At 40.0% G+C, this 20,527-nt stretch overlaps 1 protein-coding gene across 1 annotated transcript in view; it reads left to right on the top strand.

Moving 5' to 3' along the window:
- LOC123969708 (alpha-1,6-mannosylglycoprotein 6-beta-N-acetylglucosaminyltransferase B-like) overlaps positions 1-20,527 on the top strand; it is a 153,887-nt gene that overhangs the window by 40,870 nt on the left and 92,490 nt on the right. The window contains exon 3 of the mRNA XM_046047335.1: positions 14,395-14,545. Within this exon, the coding sequence (XP_045903291.1) occupies positions 14,395-14,545 (151 nt within the window). The remainder of the gene's footprint in view (positions 1-14,394; positions 14,546-20,527) is intronic.

Here is a 20,527-nt window from a genome sequence, read left to right on the forward strand (position 1 = left end):
GTGAAAGATCTTGTCCACTTTGAATGTGACATTGTCAAAACAAAAAGTGCAAATCGAATAAAACAACAGCTTACAGGCGCTCTATAAGCGAGTGCAGTTTAGGAAAGGAGGGGGAAGAGGATGACTGATGGTTGAATTGAAGCTGAACTATTGAGACACCAAGAGTTGGATTACCGCCATACAGGATTCTTTCTTCATCCCCTTCTCGATCACTTTGAAATAGAGGAATGCTCAAAAGAGGAGTGACAGAAACTGTCAGCATTAATAGGCAGTGAAGCTGTCTCCCCGTCTTTGTGTCTTTTAATATCCTCTCATCTATCCCATCTGCCTTCATGAAATCCAATTTGCCTTGACATTGCTGAATGAATGGTGAGAAAATGTCAAAACCAGATGAACAATAAATATTTGAAAAGCTGAATCAAGAGCGGGAATTAAAATAGAGCAAAGTGGGGGGTTTTCACCATCGCCAGCTGGTTCTATTCTATTATTTTCTATTATATTCTGTAGGGTTCAAAATAGCTTATTGATCACCCCATCATTTGCGGCCTTACTTATTAAATTGTCTTTTAGATCATTGGTATTCATTGTGTTTATTTTATTGCCAGCATAATATTTCACTTCCTTCATGCTTCATTTGCTGCATTTTCATTTGCCAAAACCCTACTCCAACCGTATATTTCCATTCCCATTGTGCAGCTAAAAAAAACCCATCCCACTCTTTTCAGTCCTGCCGTTCTTTAGCTAATGAACAGTAGAGCCCCTGCACCATAATAATTAAACTGCATGTAATTTGTAGTAATTGAATGTGGGTGTGAAAATGAGGAGAGGAGATGTACTGGAGATTGGAGTGGTAGCGGGGCATTAAGCACCTGTCTGTCTGTCTGTGCGTCAGCCCACTGAGGGATGAGAGAGGGGTCTTAGTGGTGATTGTGTTGTTCCCTTTACTGCAGAGCAGAGGGAGGGTGAAGAATTAGTTGAAGGAGGAAGAATAGGAGCTGAGCAGGACGACAAGAGAAAAGCACAAGGTTGAGAGAGAGGAAGGAAGAGGGTTTAGGGACACGTGAGGGGTGAAAATGAAGCTGGGGAGAAGTGAGGAGGATGAGGGTGGGGAGATATGGCGTATGCACAGGTTAACATGCATCTTGTGTGAATTAATTTGTACGCGCGCGTGTGTGTGTGTGTATCAGCTGTAGATTAGGATTGTACAGCCTCTAAGTCTCTCTTTAACCTGAGGAGCCAAGACAGACTGCGATGATGTGATGATGATCTAATCTCGGGACGAATCCCAGAGCTGGTGGGTAATGGGAAACAACAGCCAGGACACCAAGACAGCACCCGCTGTGATTTTACTGGGATGCCACTGTATTTTCTGAGTCACAGCTGGAAGCCCTGCATTCAAATTATATTCAGTGGGATGGAATATCTCAAACAAAACATTTATGAGCCCACAGAGTTAGTAACCACTGATAAAACATCTCCATAATGTATCATGTGACATCATCAATTCAAGTCTTGCTTCCCCTATTTCCAAAGAAATTTTTATACATTGACTTTAGAGTGTGAAATAAATAACAGTTCTTGTTTTGGGGTGTTTATTCCTCTTTAAATAACTTTCAATCTGCTCTGTCAATCTGTGTGTGTGTGTCTGTGTGTGCGCGCGCGCTCCTGTGAAAACGTGACATGGGTTTCAGGTTAATTTAGCTGTGGCAACTCCTATCCAGCAGGCCCTTCTGACGGCATTCATCAAACCACAAATGGTTTTTCTTCTCATGAATATGCAAACACCCCCACAGCCAATCAAAATACCATCCTGCTCTGGCACACATAATACCCCATGCACACAGATGTGTATGTGTATGTTTGTGTGCACTCACATACGAGTAAGTCACTCTTTGTGTGTTGTGTGCAGCTGCAGCCTTGCTTAAAGAGACATATAGACACACTTGCATGGTGTTGCACCTACCTGCCACACACACACACAAATGATAGGTGGTCTCACCGTAGGAAGGATTATAGTTCAGAGCTGTCTCACAAACCCACAACATATAAAATGGTAGAGAGTTTGCTTCAAGACAGTTTCATTTTCAAAGACGGAGCTCAATCGCGCTTGATATGTGGAGACAGTGAAACGTTTTCAAAGTGCCATAACTCCGCTGCAGGTGAATACTTATTCCTCACTTCTTTCAGCTGTGTTTTTCCCAATCGGATTTCATCATTTTCAAAATGCTATTTTTATGGCATCATATCGTGTTTGATTTGTAGTTCTAGACTGTCAGTATTAGTTGTTCAATACACTCGGGCTTTGCTAATACAAATCTAAACACCTCTGTCATACACTGAATTAGAACACACACATGTAACAGCGTGGTGGGTTTTTTTATTGCCATAATTTGTTCAGTGTAATTCAGTTAAATTCAATTCAATTCAAGCAGTGGGAAAAAAAAAAACTTTCACCCTGCTATAGAGTGCCCTCTCTATGACCTCTGTCCTTTTTACAAAGATAAACAAACACACTTTCTCACACAGGCTGCCAAATCACTTCAGGGCACAATCACACAGCTTTAATGTGAGGAACCCCACTGCTTTAAACTCTCTCTTTTTTTTTTTAGCATTCAACTGTAATAGAGGAATCCCTTATGTATTCTAACCTGTACACAATGTATGCCTTAGTCATAGAGATATAAACACACCCTGCCGGTGCTGCACCCTACTGTGCTGGGATATGAAAAGTAAATTTTTATAGTGCAACTGACACAGACAAATGCTGTTCCCAGCCCGGGTGAAATATTTTTGAAGTGACATAAAAGGATTTGATGGAGGGAAGTCATAGCTTTTTTGTATTGTGTGACCCTTTCTGTCATTTCCATTACCATAAAGTCAAGCAGACGGATACGCTGTGGCTATTTCATGGACTCATTTTATAAGCACGTACACACAGACACATAGAGTGACTTATTATATTAGTTTTAGTATTCTCTATGGATTCTTAGTGAAGCTGCATTTGGCTGGCGATTTCATTTCACTAATGTTTATTGTTCCCACTGTCAAGATTCTGCTGCTCAGATGCTGAAATTGGATGAGGGAAAACGGCCAACATTCTGTGTAGGCTACAGTACATGCACACACATATACACACACACATACAGTACACATACACGAAAAGTCTCCCTCTCAGTTTTCAGTAGTCTGTTTAGAGACGCTAACAAGGATTCTGTTCACGCTTCATGCGTTTCAGTCCTCAGGAGAAATATAATGTGCCGTGACACTAAATATTCAGTCCAATATGGTGGCCAAAGCAGGACACTGTGTGTGTGTGTGGGTGTGTGTGTGTGTGTGTGTGTGTGTTGATTTATTCCACCCCTTGCCAGTCGGGGGAAACCAAACATGGCATGAAATAATATGCCAGCAGTGTGGCTCTGCTAGCTCACTGCTTTCACTCTCATTGAATCTTAAGGCTGCATTTATCTTACACAAATACAAACAGGTAGTTTACTGAGTAAAGCAGCTCTGCGCTAGATCCTTGACTGAAGGCCCAAAAACAACTTTTGTTTGATCTCTTGAGATAAGTTATTCCTTCATGCATAGTAAATAACTTGCAGCGCAAGTCTAATTAAAGTAAATATTTGGTAAATATTAAAGTTTATTATTTGGTGCCAGTTTGGAAGTCTGCACTTTTCTACCCATTTTTTAATCTTCCATGTTATAATTTTCTTGGGATCAAAGGTGGCATTTCAGCATAATTGGAACTCCAGGGCAGTGACACACCAATCAACTTTACCCAAATAAACGCATGCATTGATCAAGATGAGCAAGTTCAACACAAAGCCCTTATTAACACAAAACTGGTACACAATGCATTATAATTGGCACAACTCACAAACACGGCTGACTACAGCACTAGTACAGTCTGTGTCATAATGCCTTTGGCTAGATTGTTTCTTCAGATGTACTAAATTTGGTATTTTATTCCTTAAGGCCACCATCACTATTATAAGCTCATTGAACTCTTGACCTTAAATTTGCTTTCAGCAGGCACCGTAGTGTGTTTTAGTACAAGTGAAACATACCTTGCAAAATGCCTTTTTAGCATAATAATAATAATAATAACACACACACATACAGACAACTAAAAAACTTTAATTTTGTGTACATTACAAAAATAAATTCCTGTACATTAGAAGGTATAGCAGCAAGTATCACAACTTGATCAAAACACCTTCAAATAAGATAAAATCAGTAAAATGATGACATATGATCAGTATTACTGAAAAGTACACTATACACATCCCATCATCAATGTTACCCATGGGGGTCCCTCATGTGGTTCGGACACTGGGCACAGCTCAGATGACCTCACAGCAAGCCATCCCACTCCTGACACCATATGCGGCCAAAGGCGAGAGCGGTCACCCTACCCATATTCAAACACAGGTCTACAGGGTACCAAACATGCAACTTTGAAAGCAAAGGCAAAGAGCCAGGCTCGTTGGTATGGCAGTCCAAGCGCTTACTCAACTGTAGTGAAGGTACTCACAAGCATACAGTACAAATGGTGGATCCAAACTGATACTGAAAAATGTCACAATCCTTATCCTTGGAGTGGAGGGTCGGTTATCTTTGAGTAGGACTCGTTGCATTTTCTGCGACTGCAGACATTATGGGATTTGGAAACTGCTTTATCACACACCATCTGTGGAAGGGAAAAGGAAATATTTTGTCTATATCAAAGCAATATTACCTCTAATGAACTAACAACCATTGTCTGATTTTTTATTTTGTTTAAAGTTGCTGAAACACAATATGACATCATGTCTAATTATTCTGATAATGCTAATCGTTTAGGTTCAGGTGAAATGGTTTTCCACAAGGGAGTGGTGGAAAAGAGTTAATGCTCAGTTCTTCCATTACAACAGGATCAAAAACATTACATAAACACTACTGTACATTCAGCCGAGGAGCTGTATATGATGAAATGTTATTAAACAGGTACAACAAATAACACAAACATTCAGACCTGCTTAACAACTGTGCTGTCTACATGTCATTTTACATTACACAGCAGGCAATTTGTAGTAGAAGTACAAAAGTAGCCAATTACTTAATGTATAACAATATTTTAAATATACTTATTTTTTCACAAGAATATTTGTTTCTTTAGTCTGACCCTGTTGACATGCAGTGAGAGCAAAAACAGTGATCGTGTGCAGGAGCCAGACATACCTATGAGCACATTGAGCTTGTCAGTGTCTGGCTGGTCCTTTGAGGTTTTTGTGGCCTCTAAGCAATCTGAGTGAGGCAACGATACCAGGATGCTCTAAAAGAAAAGAAATGCAGTTGCAAATGACATATAATAAATATTCAGTTAGGCCAGTACTTCCACCTAGTTTAGTTCTTCATTTGCTTATCATTATAAACACTGTAACTCTATTCTTATAGCAAAACTTTATTATTATTCTTTATTTAATTTTCTTGAGCTAAGGCAGGAAATTCCAACTCTGCAGCATTAAGTTGGTTAAAGTTGGCAAAGGGTAGGTTCAAAAGTTGAATACAGGATCTATGACCATACAAAACATCACATGCTATTAGATCATGTGGTCAGGCATTGCAGTACACAAAAACATTATTTCAAGCAACAATTCTCACATACCTGTGTCACTGTAATGATTACCCCCTCCATGGTTGCAGAGAAGAGAAATCTCTAAAAAGAAAAACAGTGTGCCTTTAAAAGATATCCACTTTTAAATAGTCTAATGCAGATGCTTAGCTGATGATTCATAGTAGCTTCAGCTAAACTTTAGAATGAATTTATACAAAAATGACAACTGTGGTGATGTCTTTACAGACTATATGGGCAGGAATAATGATTACAGTGACCAAGAACTTACTGTAAACATGTACATGTGAGTATTAAGGTAGACTATACAAATGTGAACCTATTCTTTAGCACACAGACAGCAACATATTAGTAGCATTTATTACTCTAATAGAGACCTCAATGGTCATTTTATCAGTGCAAAAGCAGAATTGAGGGCTCATACACACGCATGCACAGGCCTACCTTTTTAAAATCTCATGCATCAAATTCCAGCAACAGTGTTACTGAGACTGTATATTACTGAAATTTTAGTAACATTAAAAACTGCCTTACAGCAAAAAGCAGTACATTACTCTAACGTTAATGACGTAACGATTATGAAGCTATTAAAATGCTAACTAACGTTAGCTAATAAATATATAAATCCACGTGCTAGAATAATGCACACCAGCGCTATCCACCAAGGAAAATATTTTCAAACCCAGAGTGAGCTCAACTTTAGTTAACTTACACAATTGTGTTATCTTGCTAACAATAATAACAATAAACTTTGAGGATTTTTCCAGCAGTATCTGCATCTGTCCTCTCCTGCTCTCACACCTCTTTAGCTCTTTTCACATTTAACTTCTGCAGGGAGCTGACCGGATATTCTTCTCTTCTGTGTTCTTTTCTTATTATGTCTGTGGTGTCCACCTTCACCAAGTCCGAGTCAAAACAAAGGAAACCTGAGAAACAAAATGATTTCTGGCCAAAAATAGCTTCCCTCTCAAGCACACGTTAACTTCCGTGAAGCAGACTTTCATGCTGTGTGATTGGGTCATCAATTTGAAAACCTTGATTCTGATTGGTCAAATTGAAAACACTGCGCTAGTGGCCTGGGTGCGAGGGCACACTTCGCCCCTGTGTACACATGTGTGTTTACAAATGATGTGATTTAAAGTATGCTTATTACTATATGTTGTTGTTCTTTGTTTGTTAAGTTAACAACATGTGCTGCTTCCTTCTTGGCCAGGTTACCCTTATGAAAGAGGTCTCTGATCTCAACTAGCTATTTACCTGATTTGAAAAAAATAAAAGAAAGAAAAGAAATTAAAAAAAATATAAGAAATAATATGCTTTTGAAAAATATATTAAAAATCATACTTCTAGAAATCAGGCTGAAACATGTGGTAATTACATAAATAATTACAATATTTTGCCTACACAATGAAGCATATTTGGCATAAATATATTTTTAACCCACTAGAAGTGTAATTGTTTAACAATGTACTTCCACAAAATACACCTAAATAGTATTTACTAAGAGTTAAATAAATATATTAATAATTAGACTAAAATGTTGTGAAAAATATGCTTTTATTTAAGCATATTTATGTTTGATTAAGTATATATTTATTACCAATTTATTCAAAGTATACTTTTGAGAAGTATGTTAAAGCTCAGGAGACTATATCTTTAATATAGTAAGCATGTTAGCAGTATGTACTATAAGCATACTATGTGAATTACTTGTACATTTTCAGTGCCTTTAAGAGCACTTCTTTTTGATCTGGGTTGTCTTGTTCTTTGTTCATCTTCCTCTTGTTGCTTCTTTTCTTTCACATTTTGATTTCTGCTATCAGTGTTTTCCAGGCGCTATTTAGTCTCTAATGCCAGTGTCACACACAGTTTCCTGTTTTTGACTCCACTGTCCTTTGAACGAGTCAAACCATCTCCATCTCTGCAGTAACGTTGCTGCTGATTATCTTCTTTCCACTTCTGTCCATTACATACAGTATATGTGATCACAGTGTTCTTCACTCACAAATACATTACACCAGTGAGATCTGGACGAGGTTTCGTCAGATGAAAGCAGGTAAGGGCAGTCATTTTCTGTGGTATAATGGTATAATTTAAGCAAGTGATCGGAATATTGTCATTTCTCCTTTTTAAATTGGTAGTTGGTCACCACTGGTCAAACACATTAAAAAGATTTTCAGTGTGTCTTTCATCAAGGTGCACAATGAAATCGCATCAAGGATCAGCTTTTAAAGACAGACCTCATTTGTTACAGCTAGCAATTTGCCATCCACGGGTGGGCAGCATCTGTGACTAAATTTTGACACACAGATTCGTGAAGAAAAAGACACACAGAGAGCAATTAGCCCCCTGACTTGATATGACATTTGACACATTAAACCACAGGAACATATGAAAGCTCTATTAACTTGCTGAATCTCGTAAACCTTCAGACTTTTTTTTGAATCATTCCCATTTGCTCCCTTCGCAGCACTGCTGAACTTCACAGCTGTTTGAGGCTGTTATCTGTATTGTAATAGTACTTTGGTGTTTTTTTAAAATTAATTTTATATCTCCATATAGTTGATTAACAGCCAACAACAAAGGGAATCACCCATATTAAACCATAATTCAAAGTACCAAATTTAGGATGAACTTAGCAGGCTGAATCAGCTCAAAAAGTGTGTGTAGGTTGGTCTGCAAGCTTTTTAAGCTTGTTATATGTGGGCGAAACACTGAACATTAGATATTCCTGTATTTTCCTTCAGTTTGCTTGACTCTTAATATAGATGCTATCCATTATCAGCCAATCACAAAGATGTCACCAGAGCGACCCACCGGCACACTCTGTCATAGTGATCCATCAAAGGCAAAGGACATGACACTGTCAGTCTGAGACGAATACTTCTGTCGCCGAGGAGATAAGTCACTGAACTTAGGATTCCTTCAGCTGTTGGTAGAGATCGAGGCAGACAATGACCTTGCACCAGAGCTGTTAGGCACTGCAGCCCATTGGCTGTAATTGCCTGTCAAGCAGCAGACATGTGGTTTGATAGAGTGGTTGGACAGAGTAATCCAGGTGTTTGCAGTGTCAATATGGGCCCTGCCAAGGCCTGTGATAGGAGGCCAGAAGAATACACTGTGACGTGTGTGTCCCTCTTGTCCCAATTTGAATCTTATTAGGCTGTTTAGTGCATTATGTGTCAGCATTTCCCACATATAGATATATTAACAGCTGCCCAGGTATATTTGGCGACCAATTTTAGCATGGTGCAGAGAAACAAAGAGAGAGTTGTTATCTATTGTGTTACACAGACAAGCGACAGTAAACAGTGAACTCAACAGTGCAGATGTCATTCAGTAACACATTGGTTGCGATCGTTTCGATAGGCTACATCATTAATAAGCTTCCTTCAAATGCAGCACAGCTGGTGCTGTGAAAACAGAATTGCAGGTTCTGTATAGGGCTGACCCCGAATAGTCAAAGAGTCGATGCTTCGATGACGGAGCCTGATTCGACTCTCAATCTCACAGTCGAAGCTTCGCAGCGAAACAAGGATCATGCCATTTTGGCGATATGGAACATTTACATAGAACCACCAGTTTTCTCCCAATAAGTTAATATACAGCTTATTACGATATACAATTCAACATATAATGATGTAAATAAACATGTTAAAAGAATAAAACTTTCAATAAATGTTTTCGAAGTGCGTGAATAAACCTAACCCTGGGTTGTCAGTGCACATGTATAAGCGTAGCGTGTATGCAGTGGCAGTGGAGGAACACTTGCTGAAGAGACGGAGACCTGGCTTCACTGGTGTTGTGTGGTGTTGTCCGAACCTTGCGGGACATGCGGATAATTTATCACCGTTGACGAACCAAACAAAAAATATTTTATCGTTTTTAAATAGCCGGCTACTTGAAATAGACCCACGAGGAACCGCGACGTGCATGCAGTTGTCGGCAGAAGTAATGCACGTAAAACTTTGCACAAGACCGACAGGTGAGAGAGAGAGTGAGAGCGCCTCATTTTAGCTGGAAATTTGCAGTGTAAGTTGAATAGAGACTGCAGCTCTGCAGCTTTTCAAGATTAACGCGGAGCTACCATGTAACACAAAAAGAATGACCAACGGTTGGTGGGCTGTTTTTTTCTATTAGCGCAATGCATGATGGAATATAGGGCTTGTTTAGTGACCATCGGTTGTACACTACTTTTCAAAATGCATTCTGGGATACTTTGACTGGACGTGGTATAACAATTCTCACTATACATTCAGACAGCACTACAAAATGGCGAGCTCATTATATAGTCCACTATATAATGAATAGTGGGTGATTTCGGACACATCCAAGAGGCGGGGCAAGCTGGTAAGAGACCAGAGTTCTAGGTGTGTGTATATGGAATAGAGAAGTGAAGAGAAAGGGAGCAGATTCAAATAGTGGTTAGACACTAAAATGAGGTGGAGAATCAGGTAGAATTGAAATGGTGAAATACTAGAAATTGAAAAATACCCCATGGCTGCGGTTGCCGACACAGTTACACTGTCATTCTGTGGGAAACACTGTGTGTGGTCACTAGTGTTGTAGTACTTGAGACCGGTCTTGGTCTTGAGACCGGTCTTAAGACCATATATTGATGATCTTGGTCTTGTCTTGGACTCGACGACATTTGTGCTCTGTCTGGTCTCGGTCTCGGACATTGAGAACTCTGGATTTTATTTCAAGACAATAACTTTGGGAATATCAATAAACTGCTTTTGCATTGTCTGATTTATTTGTTAACATCCTAACTTTGATTGGATGTAAAATGTATTGCTTCAAATGCAACCAATAGCCCTAATTAAAAATGTGTTGTTCCCGTTAACGACTGTCACTCCTCCCCGCGATGGTAAGCGTGGAAAAGGAGCGTTGAATAAAGATGCTTACGTTGATTTCGCCTCTTAGTGTTTGTATGGGGGTATTTTAATGGGAATCTGGATCTTTCAGATCAATTTGAGAAGTATCTATGATCACGTTTCACATTTTACTGTGTGTCATGTAATGTGGGGTACTGGTGTTGGTCTTGACTCGGTCTCGCCCTCCCTTGGTCTTGGTCTCGACTTGGTCTCAGCCCCTAAAAGTCTTGGTCTTGTCTCGGTCTCGATAAACCCTGGTCTTGGTCTTGACTTGGTCTCATTTTGGGCGGTCTTGACTACAACACTAGTGGTCACTAAAGATGGCATCACTTTGAGGTTGACAGATTCCCTCAGGCTCTTTTTACTTTGTGTTATAATGTGTGACTTGCACCTGACGTTAAAATGCATCTGCAGTGTACAAACTACCAAAAGCTAGATCCTTCCTTTGTCTCTTGATTTGCTGTCTTTAAAAATTTTAGGTTTTAGTATGAACACTTTATTTATTCGCCTTTATTCGCCTTATTTTCTAACCATTGGTCTTAATTATTTATCTGATAATGCAGGACGTTGGCGTTGTTTCCAGGTGTTAAAGCCACTGAAAACTTGTTTTCAAATCTTACTTATTTTTCTCAATAAGATTAAATATTCATGATTAAGGAAGCAACAATCAAAGCTTAAGTTTGGACGAAAAAACATCCTACGGTTTTATTTATTAAGAGTTCAACCCTCAAAAACTCACGCTGATCTGCTTCATCAGGGCTGTGTGGGTGTGATTTGATCATCTTTGATTGGCAGTGGCCTGGCAACATAAGCAAGCAACCCCACAGCTACCATTAGATTCTGTTTCAAATGCTGCAGCGGCAAAAAAAAAAGCACAGCCGGAGATCTCTAATGTGAAATAACCAGAACTATTCTAATTTTGGAAGAGAAGAGATAGTGTGTTCATGTAGGACCCCTTCACTCAGCGTGAGAGCTGAGAATTAATTAAATGAAAATATGTTTTTAGGGCCTTTAAGGGTGTAGATAAAGTTAGTGATGTAACAGTCAAGCATGTTATCATTGATGTTTTCCTTCCTCCCCATATCCAACAGAAAGCAGCCATTACCATTATAAGGGGCACAGTGTATTGTAGCAATATGAATAATAATGCTGAAGTAATGATTTTATATACAGTATTAAGGTCTGTCACTCTGGTGCTTGAAATACCAAGCACATCTCACTATACTGCTTTGTGTCTTTATATAGATGTGCTGAAAGTGGGGAATAAAGGATAAACTGCACACTTCTCTTGAAAAGGAGTGTTGCTCAAAGGAAGCTTTGACTACTGGAGCCACACTTTCCTGTTGTCATTCTCATTTGCCGTTGTTATATCATAAGATTCTTCTGTCACTTTTTTCTAGCACTTAAAAATAATGTATTAGACGTATATAGGAAAGATTAGTTCTGAGAAGACTTTAAATGAGAAAACTTTCCGTCTGCGTCTCCACCTCTCAGTCACCTTCCTCGTTCTGGGCCATTATGACTGGATTCAATCTGACCCCAGTAGTGTCTGTGTAATTATCCTAATGAGGTCTTGTACACCTTTTATCCAGTCAGAGTATATTCTACCTCTCTCCCTCACTGTCTCTGGAGCTGCATCTGTGTGTGCATGCTGATGTGTTAAGACTCACTTTTCAACTCTGATAACCAATGATGTATTCATCGCTCCACACAAACACTGACTATGCACTCTCTGCTAGCCCTCTCTGCTATGCTAGGTGAAAGAAATAAATTGGCCATCACATAGACAGTGTGAGGAAGAGGCAAGGGGAAGAGAGCTGTGGCGTAATTAGTTCCTGGCTTTTCATAACTCATGGTCTTGGTGAAAGTCTCATTCTCATATCAAAGGGTATCAAAGGATATAAAAGTAAGCCCATATTCAGACATCAGACTCCAGAGTGTCTGGCCTTAACAAAAGCCAGTTTATGACAAGAGATCAGAATACAGCACTGGGCGTTCTGTGCACTGCTGTTGGCAGAGGAAATGAGAGATCAAGCTGCAGATATACAGGTTAAAGACTGAGATAATCAAACTGTTGGTTTTAGACTTCAAGATGAGACATAACATGTGAAGAAGAGCAGCTCTCATGAGGTTAAAGTGGTATTATGGTAGGGGTGGTCTTTCTCTTGAGGAAAATAGTTTTTCTTTTCGAATCAGGGACTATCTTTGTATGTCAGCATACTGGATGTTAAATGTAGAAATGCAGAAAATGACATCTGACAGCCTTACGTCAACTCAAAGCAAATATGGGGATTAAATGTAAAAGACTGAAAACATTGTTAATAACAAACCCAATACTCTGAAGTCCATCTGAGATTGAATTGCAGTGTTTTCTCTGCTATAGCAAATATCTGCTCTGTAAATCACTTGTACTGTACTGTCTCCTTTGAGAAAAAAAATTAGAAGCCAAAGGGGAGAAATTAGTATTTTTTGGTTTCAGGATGGTGCCCCTAGTTTTAGGCAAATTATTGCTCCAGTATCTGTCTATGTGGATGGAGACCTTATTGCAATAAAGCCCATTAAATCTTGCATAAAGCAGCGACGTCAGCGTAGTATAAGCAGACAGTCCCAGCAGCCCGCTGCACAACACAAAAGCCGAATTAGCTTTCCTGCTTAAGTGTACTTGTAACTTACAAACATGACAACATGTTTTGTCCTGCTCCGTAGCCTTTTGAACGAGTGACCAGACAAACATTCAACAGGGAAAAGTGCGCTGCTAACATCAGTTTGCAGGCTAGGTAGCTAATTAGCTTCTCAGCTGCAGCACGTTAAACAGCATGTAAACGGACCTGCAAATGTCACTTGGGTTTTTTAGATACTGGTGTGCTCCTTACTCTTCAGTAACACTAACAACACACTGTCTGCCCGTGACATGTAGCTACAGTTAGTCTTCTTTATCTCTGGTTCACTATGGTCAATCAAACACAGCCAGCTGAGATGAAAAGGAGCATTTTTGATATTTTGCCAAATAGCTTTTTTAATTCCATTTAATAATAAAAAATATATATTTTTAAACATGTTGACATTATTTTTGACTGCAAAAAGGATGATGAAATGTGATTTCAGTTGGATTTTAAAAACACATTTTTAGTACATATTCAGTGTGTGAAACAGACAAGTTGACTTCTATTTAAAAACACATCTTCGGCAATAATTGTTTTTTAATTACATGAATATGGGAACATTGTGTGTTGGTACCCAAAATATGAATTTGGTCCAAATGAAAAGATTGGCTGGACTTCCTGCCTGTCTGCCTACCTAGCACATCTAGCAGTGTTGCCTACCCTAGCTTTAATTAATGGTGACAGGTGGAAACTGATGTAATCAGTGAGGTGGCATCAGCAAACTGCACCACAGAGGCAAACTTTTTGAAGTACTGGCCATGATAAGTTGAGTGGGTAAATTGGATGAATCTACAGGTGATACTGCACCACTTTTTCATTTAGGGTTTTAAGCTAAAAGTATTATTACATAACCATATTGCACAATAATCCCGGTTAAGAGAAGTTGCATCTTTTTAAATACATATTTAATTTCAGAAGAATTGTCTACTTTTTCTTCTTACAACTTCTTGAGCTAGCCGAACTCTGATAGACAATACAGAAGAAGCTAGATGTGTTTTCCCACACATCCAAATGAGGACTTTGGCATTGTTTGGCACATAGCAGAAGGGAATTTGCTTTTGAGCTGCATCGCATTGGAGTGTATAGAGACAGTTGTCCAAAACAATAACACAGCCAAATCAACTACAGTATGGTGAGCCAGAAGAGCTGCAGGCTTTGTGATTAATGTGCATTCTGTTCTACAAGTTTGTTTTGTGCCTCACTGTCCAGCTTTTCATTCATCTCCTGTCTCTCCACTCAGTGCTGGGAGGCGTGGAGTCACGTGGTGTGCTGAGGAAGATAAGTGACATGCTGGAGGTTATTCTGAAGAGGATGGACAGTCTGTCCAAACTTGACAACACCTCCACCACCGACGCACGGCGCCTGGATGAGCTCAGCTCTGCTATCAACAAGTAAGCTGGCTATTTTCTTCATTTTACAGTTTTATTCTGCGTCACTGCTAACTGGTTTTGTGAAATACAAAAATTCTCATTACATTATTCAGCACTCACTAGATGAAGTGGTTATAGTGAGACTGACATCAGAATTAGATGAGGAAATTGTTTTTAGTAAGAGTCATGCAATTACTCATGCGATTTAAAATTTTTAAAAAATTCTTAAATTATTCAGAAACTGTGAATATACATGACAGTAGGTTGCCCTTCGTTTGTTTAAGGGAAGATTTGGCACCTTTTATGTTGATGTCCAATCAGTGTCGAAAGTTGGGCGGGCTCGGCGTCAGATGCTTGCGCGCAATGCATCCTGGTACTCATAGACACTACCTGCATGGCTCCACGTGCAGGATAACTCAGCTTTTTCTGTCAATATAGCACGTGCTGGGGAATTTATTGCTATAGTTGACTACGTTAATATAAACACTGACTGGACATCCACATAAAACATGCTGACATCTTTTTAACACCACATGTTGCAAATATTTTGCCATACTAAATGTGTGGTATTTCAACCAGCTCGTTAAGGTAGGGCAGTAACAAGTTATTTGGGATTGAAATGAAGGTGGTAAAGGACAACTGAATTTAGGTTAAAGTCAAATTTTTAATTAAATGATTTGTCTCAAGAAAACACAACAAAAGGAGGCTATATAGGTACTGACAAAAAAAGGAAACAAAAGGAGGTATTGTCCAAAGTCAGCTCTCTACTCAAAGAAAACACTGAAGAACAAAAGGAGGTCAGCACCTATATGCTCTACAAGAATGTAAAGTAACCAAACAGACAATGCTCAAACCAAAAGAGTGCCACTCACACTATGTGATTTACAAGGGTTCAAACTGACGGAAGCCGCTTAGGCAGGCAACCGACAGAAACAGGTAAATGCCAACACTCAAGAAATTCACTGTTAACAGGGGTACGCAACCAACAACGAGGCATACTGATCACTGGCTCACAGTCGCCTCGAATTGCAGAGACACAAACTATTTGTAGTCCAGCTGGTGTTGATTGGCGAGTCCTGGTTGTCAGGTTCGGTCGGATCTTCGGCCACACCAATCACAGACGCCAGCAAACAGCAACCAGGAAGTGGGCGGTCCCAGGTCCAGAGGAACCAATCCTCAACAGGGACTCACAGCTGGGATTTGCATACCATTCAGAGAACTCCAGAACACAACTATTACTCTAAGGCAGCCAGCAGCTGCTGTAACAGTGGTAAATGTGCACAACTCAACAGATCTAACAATTCAGGATCAATCTTTGTTCAGCTTGCAATGATAACAGGAAAAGTGTATAAAAACACATACGGCTGTAATAGTTTAAGCATTGTTCTTTCCCCTTATGAATGGAAAGAATAACATACATAATGCACGGTAATCAGCTCTTTTATGATACAGTATCAGGAGTGCTTTTGTCAACTCAGGTGTGTATCAATGAAAGCAGCTGGTAGAGCTTTGTAGGATTACTGATCCTTTATAGCAGTTAGACTGAAACACTATAACGGCGCCATCGTATTTAAGATGTATTCCTCATTGTCATTTATACTGTACATCACCTCGCTATCTCTACTGTAATTATGACTTCTATCTTCTCTCCTTTTTACTCCTCGCCTTATTGTATTTCGCTCTCATCTTTGCTCTCAGTTTTTCCCCCCTGTTATACGGTCGCATGTGGAAATTGCTGCCTATTACCTCAAATTCGCTGGTGCAAACAGACAAGTCTTGTATGACCTTGCTGGTACTGCTTTCATCAAACCGCTCCTCTATTTGCCTCGTTAGTACCAAAACATCCAATTTGTCTTATATATCTAACGTTCTCTTCATTCTAACTCCTCTCATTTAGAAACAGCCGGACTAAACTCAGTGCAGCAGGAGTGATATGATATACACTGACAGAAATCCCCTCACTTCCTCGAACCTTGTTAAATGATCCCGGATAAGTGCTTGGGTTCAGATCTGCGCAGAGGCACTAGAGCGGAAGGATGGAACGATTAATACGGTCTGGCATTGGTGTTAACTGCAATCAATGTCTAGTAATGGGCTGTTTAATGTCGGGGAAGCCACTCTGCTCTTAGGCCATGACTCGGGAGAAGTGCACTGCTAAGTAACTCTGTCTATTGTCAGGGTCTAGGATGGTACATGCATGTATTACTGTAACAGAAATCAATTTCTAGTTATTGCCTTGAAGGGAATAGTTTGGATGGATAGAGGGTTATGCTCAGGGTGTTAATAGTTAATGAACAGTTTGCCCCTAGCCATTAGACTTGTTGTCAGATAGATGTACTTTATCCCAGTGCCTTCATTAAATTAGGAGAAATAAATTATTTTGATCAAACATCATAAGGGGCATCACATATGCTATTCTTTACTGATTATCATTTTGACACTATTATCTAAAACCATCAGCGCGTGTTATATCTGACTCACGTTGTGTGGGATAGAAGGTAGAGATGGGAGGGATCTCCATGGTTACGACTTTACGACTTTTTTTAAATTTATTTTTTTTAAAAACCTGTCCTGCCCAGCAGCCTGGTATAGAGTATGATGAGCTGGATACCATATTGTGCCAGACAGATTTTACTTTAACAAGAGAGTATTAATATACTCCTTTGTCTATTATTTATTTAATTATGTATTGATTTGTCACCGGGCCAGACAGGGGGGCAGACATGGGGATCGGGGGACATAAACAGACAGCACAGAGAAAGGACAAGACCTGTAAGAGAAGGGGGATGGAAGGTGGGGACAACAGGGAATAGCAGAGGGAAACAATTGCAGAAAGCAACGAAACCTGCAATAGAACAGAAAGGGGAGCTTGGGAAGGAGAACAACAACAACAAACAAACAAACAAAAACAAACAAAAAACAAACAATAAAAATAATAATAATAGTAAAAGACAACCAGCTGAGCAGCAATAAACAGCTGACATAGTAAGACAACTAAGAGAAAAATGAAAACAAGAAACAGTCACACACACTAAATAAGCAACACAGCACAGCCACGAGAGCTGGAATAATAACAATTAATTTAAATAAGTAACTGAAAGAAAAGCATCAGGAATAATTCTACCAGGGACAACCTAAATTTGTTTGTGTCTATGTGTGAGACTGTGTGTGTCTGTGTGCGTGTGGGTGAATGTGTCTGTATGGTTGTGTGTGTGTACATCCAATCCACTTTATTTCTATAGCACATTTTACAAACACAAAGTTACCAAAGTGCTGTACAGAAGACTCAAACATACAAAACAATTAATTAAAATTTTGTAAAAGCAAAATAAGAGCATCAGGTTTAAATACTAAAATACAGTAAAACAATAAAAGACATCAGAGGACCACACAACTCACGCAGAGTTAAAAGCCAAAGAATAAAAATGTGTCTTTAGACGAGACTTAAAACACTCAACTGTAGGGGCTGTTCGGACATGGAGGGGCAGAGCGGTCCAGAGTTTAGGTCCAACCACAGAAAAGGCCCTGTCCCCCCGAGTTTTAAGTCTTGTCTTGGGGACCGCAAGCTGGAGCTGGCCCTCTGACTTCAGTGACCGCGCTGGCGTATAAATTTGGATGAGTCCGAGATATATGTTGGGGCCAGTCCATTCACAGCTTTAAAAACAAACCAGTGCAATGAGGCAAGAATTGGAGTTATATGAGCGCGCTTTTTGGTTCCTGTTAAAAGACGTGCTGCAGAATTTTGCAGAAAAAACTGTAAGCGTGAAAGTGCGTTGTGATTTATACCGATATAAAGTGCATTACAGTAGTCTAAACGAGAAGAAATAAAAGCATGTGTAGCTTGTTCAAAACTGTTAAAAGACAAAAACGTTTTAACTTTGGCTAAAAGGCGAAGATGATAAAAACTAGATTTCACAACCGCATTTATTTGTTTGTCAAGTTTAAAATTACTGTCTGTTTTGACCCCAAGGTTAGTTACAACAGGATGCACAAAGTCATTGAGGGGGCCCAAGTCTATCATGGAGTTAGTGGGGCCAAACTGCATGATCTCTGTTTTACTCTCATTTAGTTATAAGAAATTTTGGGCTAACCACGCTTTGACGTCATTTGAACAGTCAAGTAGGGGTGTCAGGGGGCTGCCTTCATGCTTTCTGATTGGCATATAAATTTGACAATCATCAGCATAAAGATGATCGGAGATACCATGCTTTTTAAAAACTATTCCAAGTGGAAGGAGGTACAGTGCAAAATGAATAGGACCAAGAATTGATCCCTGGGGGACCCCACTGTTAAGAGGCGCAGTTGATGAGGTAGAGTCCCCCAATTTAACAAAGAAGCATCTCCCTGAAAGATATGACTGGAACCATTTCAGGGCAGTCCCCCTGACTCCCACACAGTTTTCCATGTGAGATAAAAGAATTGTGTGGTCAACTGTGTCGAAAGCAGCAGTGAGATCTAAAAGCACTAAAATGGCTGAATCACCAGAATCTGTCATTAAAAACTGGTCATTAAAAACTTTAAAAGTGCAGACTGAGTGCTATGAAATGCTTTAAAACCTGACTGAAAAATATCTAAAGTGCCATGTGCCTCCAGAAAAGACTAGCTGCATATGTACTTTGATAAAAAAGGAAGCTTTGAAATAGGGCGATAATTTGAAACATTTGTGGAGTCATGTCCAGCTTTCTTAATTAACTGAAATATTCCAATCTGGTTTTAAATCCCAGCATAGCACAGAAACAGCCCTCTTAAAAGTTTTAAATGATTTTTTTTTAGCTGCTGATTCAGGCAAATCTACTGTTCTGTTGCTTTTAGATTTAACAGCCGCATTTGACACTGTAGACCATGCCACATTTTTATCTCGCCTAGAGCATTAACGGTACTGCCCTTCAGTGGTTCAAATCATTTTTATCCAACAGAAGCTTCTCAATCCATCTCGGTGAGCACTCCTCTTCAATAATGCCACTAAATTTCAGCCTGCCTCAGGGTGCAATTTTAAGCCCTGTTTTATTTGCACTGTATATGCTTCCGCTCGGGTCCATTTTTTAGAAGCACAATGTGGCATTTCATTGTTTTGCAGATGATATACAAGTCTACCTCCCACTGAGCACAAATGACTTTTCTGCAATCAAAAAGATTCAATAGAGGTGGATTGGAGGGTTCAACACAGACTCAATGGTTTTAAAAAGCACACGTGGATTGTAGGCATTTTGAGAAACTATTTCTGAAAAATATTGTGTTTGTTTAGCTTTAACAATTTTTTGATAGTTTCTCCAGCTGTCCTGTAAAAAAAAAAGACACCTGCAGCCCATCCTTTTTCCACCGGCGCTCTGCCTGTCTGAGGCAGCGGAGCTGCTGTTTGCTTGCACATGAACAGCAAAAAAAGAAGAAAAACTCGAGGAGGTATCGGGCTTAAGAGTGCGGCCATGACGCACGGGAGCGGTTGGTTTTACTAAATCGTATAAAACAAAATCAAACATGACAGGACAATGATCCGAAAAAATAGCATCAGACACTAATACATACATGATTTTGCTTTGGCGGCCGCGCACGGAACAGGATTACGGGCACCCAGTTCAAAGCAACTTAGCTCAAATGAAGTAAAAGCCATCGACAATGGCTTACAATGCAAGCGACTCTTTAATATTGTGCACAAGTGATGAGCCCAATGCGCGCACTGCGACACCCAATGCTCGGCAGCCCCCCGCGAATCCCGCGTGCGAGGTCGGGCAAACGAGATAGAGCGAGCGGCAGAACATGACAGCGAAAGCCAACGGAGAGAAACAGCCCGGCAGCAAACACACCGCGTAGGTCACCGTGCACCCGCCAATGAAAGTCCACCGTCCCCCCAACAGCCGGAAACACTAAGGCCGCCCGCACCAGCTGACAACCCCCATGTACAGCATGCCCCCAGGCCGCCGTGCAACACCAGCCAAACCAGCAACGAGGCAAAATCAACCAGCTCAGCTGCATGCCACCACCAACCCACCCACCCGTCAACGGCCG

This window comes from Micropterus dolomieu, linkage group LG04 (assembly GCF_021292245.1).
Source record: "Micropterus dolomieu isolate WLL.071019.BEF.003 ecotype Adirondacks linkage group LG04, ASM2129224v1, whole genome shotgun sequence".
In the NCBI taxonomy this organism is placed as follows: domain Eukaryota; kingdom Metazoa; phylum Chordata; class Actinopteri; order Centrarchiformes; family Centrarchidae; genus Micropterus; species Micropterus dolomieu.